Raw genomic sequence first — 2883 nt, 5'->3', positions numbered from 1 at the left:
GATACTTACTTAATATTAAGTATATTAACGCTTTGCTCTTTAGTAATTCCTTCTGAATACTTCATTTGTTATATATGTATAGTAAATACAAAGTAGAGTAAAGATAAAAGATAAAAGTGGTCGAGTAAAAAAGTAAGACCATAAGGTGTATGACAAAGTTTCTGCTTTTCTTTGATATTATTTAATTTTTTAAATGCAAAGTGTTAATAATAGGTTCATCGATTAGATTAAATATCTGTTGAGGCATTCGAGTAGATATAACTGTACGATTTGTGGATTTCTTTAGACTGCGATTATTTACGAAATCGTATTGTAAAATGCGCTAAGAAAAAGCCTCACTGCAGAATTTAGGGCATGAAGAAAGAAGAGGCTTAATGCCGAAGAGGCTAACGCCGAAGAGGCCCCCACAAATTTGTGGTATCAAGTGGGCAACTACATAGACTATGGAGTTATTTTCAATGGTTCAACATCAAGTTCGAACTCTTCGAAAATAGCTCTCTAGTCATATATTATATTTTATTGTATTACTTTTTTGCTCGTCATTAATTTTTAGTTTTAATTGGAGATGATGGACCATTCCATCTCCTTGGGACACCAAATTCGTGTCTATGTCGTCCATAAGATGCATGTGTTTAGTTAGAGTCAGAAATATTTAAAAAAAATTTCCGTATTATTAAATTTTGAAGATTAATTAACGTTCGGTTAATATTAAAGCAATTTCTTTATTCTTGTTTCATCTTTAAAAGTTTTCATTGTGTTCGTATTTTATTAAATTTACAATTTTTTATTTCTATAAAATGCAGTTTAAAAGTATTTTACAATAATTAATAGATATTAATTTTTTTAGTAACTTAGTATTTTAACTTTTTCAATATTTCTTTATTATTACATTTCATAATTTAAAATCACGCGTTTTAATTTAATTTCATTGCAACGATTATTATAGAGATTTGATAAAAATATATAGAGAATTCAATTGAAAAGTGCATCTGCGAATGGGACGATTTATATGTCAGGCAATTATATCATTTTTGATTGTATCATTAATATATTTTTTCTTTTTGTTACAGGTGATCATCGTCGGATTTATCATCTAATCATTTTAATTTTCTTTTACTTGAGCTTTTATATAATGGCTATTTTTTAAAACGCATTTCTGAAGGCACACACGAATACTAAATATGACATATACATTGTTTTTAAAATTTCTCTTACAAATGTAGCTGTAAATATTTCGTAATATGCACTCTTTTTTTTAATATTTTTTTCTCTATTTATTTAGGATTTATTGATAATAAGTAATGGAATATGCATCACTTGTTATGCAAGTATAAAATAATTGTGATCAACAAGCTAGCTATGCTAAGAATGAAAAATGCTAAGAAGTATTACGATAATTTAAAAAATTGATAGTATTTCTTATCATAAGGCATTCTATACATACAACATAAGGTTCATTATATATTTTATCACACACTTTTTGATAAGTTTTTATAAGTATATTGCATAATTGATAGATAGGCTAGTATAGTCGTATATGATTGTAAATAACTAAACAGTTTGAGTTTTCATTTTACTTTGATATTTTAAGTAAGAATTATTAATGAGAAGTTTCATAGCAGGAATAGAAGAAACATTTGAAGAAAATGTAAACAACAATGAGAACGGTGGTGTAATGATTAGTAATTATCGATTTAATGAACATATTAATGAGTTGGTTGATTTGCGGAAAGTTATTAATGAAAAAATTCATAAGAAAGAAATATTCTATAGCTTTGAATTTTTTCCAATAAAAGAACCAAAAGATATTTTTGAAAGGTTAGTATAATAATAATAAAGAATATATATTTCACATATTCTCAACAAACATTTAAGAAAATAATGGTGGTTAGATTTTTCGCAGAGATGGACAAATATTCTCCTGTATTTTATGCTTTAACTTGGAATACTAGGAGTGTCACAAATTTTTATTTACCTTTGAATATTGTTAAACAGTTTCCTCCTAATACATTATTACATGTAGCAGCTAAAGGTTTAAAACGATGTAATGTAGAAGCAATATTAAAAAAAGCTTATAATCTTGGAATAAGAAATATTTTTGCTCTTTTAGGAGGTAAACAACATAAATATTCTTTATCGTTCTATTTATGTTGGTCATAACTTATATATTTTTAATGAATTAAGCGTAAATTTCAGATTCGATACTTGAAAAAGATGGTGATTTTCCACATGCCATTGATTTAGTTAAATTTATTAGATCACATTATGGTAAAGAATTTAGTATTTGTGTTGCGGGTTATCCTAATATGCATCCGTTATCACCAAGCAAAGATCTTGATCTCTTTTATTTAAAAGCAAAAGTATGAATTTATATCTAATTTATATTTTTTAAAGTTCAGATTAAAATAGAACAGAAAAAAATTAAATCTTATTAAAGCTATGTAAAGTTTATAAATGATAAATACATTGATATCATATAATAAATTGATATCAATTACTTTGCAGGTTGACGCAGGTGCAGATTTTATTATAACGCAAATATTTTTCGAATCCAATACTTTTATAAGCTTTGTCAATGACTGTAGAAATATTGGAATAACAGTTCCAATTATTCCTGGAATCTTTCCTATATTGGAGTACAAATCTTTAAAAAGAATGACTAATATCTGTCAATTAAATATACCAAATAATATATTAAATCATTTAGAAACAATAAAGGATAATGACGAAGAAGTTAAAGATTTTGGAATTGAATTAACAATCAATTTAATTAAGGATATCATTGAATGTCAAGCTTCTTATGGTTTTCATTTCTTTACATTAAATAAGTAATTAATAATGATTTTTTATAATTATTATAATTCTTTATTTTTCTTTTATAAT

General features: G+C 25.3%; 1 protein-coding gene across 1 annotated transcript; it reads left to right on the top strand.

Annotated features, from left to right (window-relative positions):
- Positions 1-1889: 1889 nt before the first annotated feature.
- Positions 1890-2823, top strand: LOC106789672 (methylenetetrahydrofolate reductase; the record flags this gene model as incomplete). The annotated part of the gene is made up of 3 exons (XM_014754084.1): positions 1890-2113; positions 2197-2360; positions 2506-2823. Coding segments are annotated over exons 1-3 (690 nt in total), but the record flags the coding sequence as incomplete, so codon positions are not given.
- Between the last annotated feature and the right edge of the window lie 60 nt (positions 2824-2883).

The sequence above is a fragment of the Polistes canadensis genome, unplaced genomic scaffold, assembly GCF_001313835.1.
Source record: "Polistes canadensis isolate GaletaPanama2010 unplaced genomic scaffold, ASM131383v1 scaffold_197, whole genome shotgun sequence".
Classification (NCBI taxonomy): domain Eukaryota; kingdom Metazoa; phylum Arthropoda; class Insecta; order Hymenoptera; family Vespidae; genus Polistes; species Polistes canadensis.
Note: the sequence above shows the minus strand (reverse complement) of the source record. Positions and strands in the feature narration are given on the sequence as shown.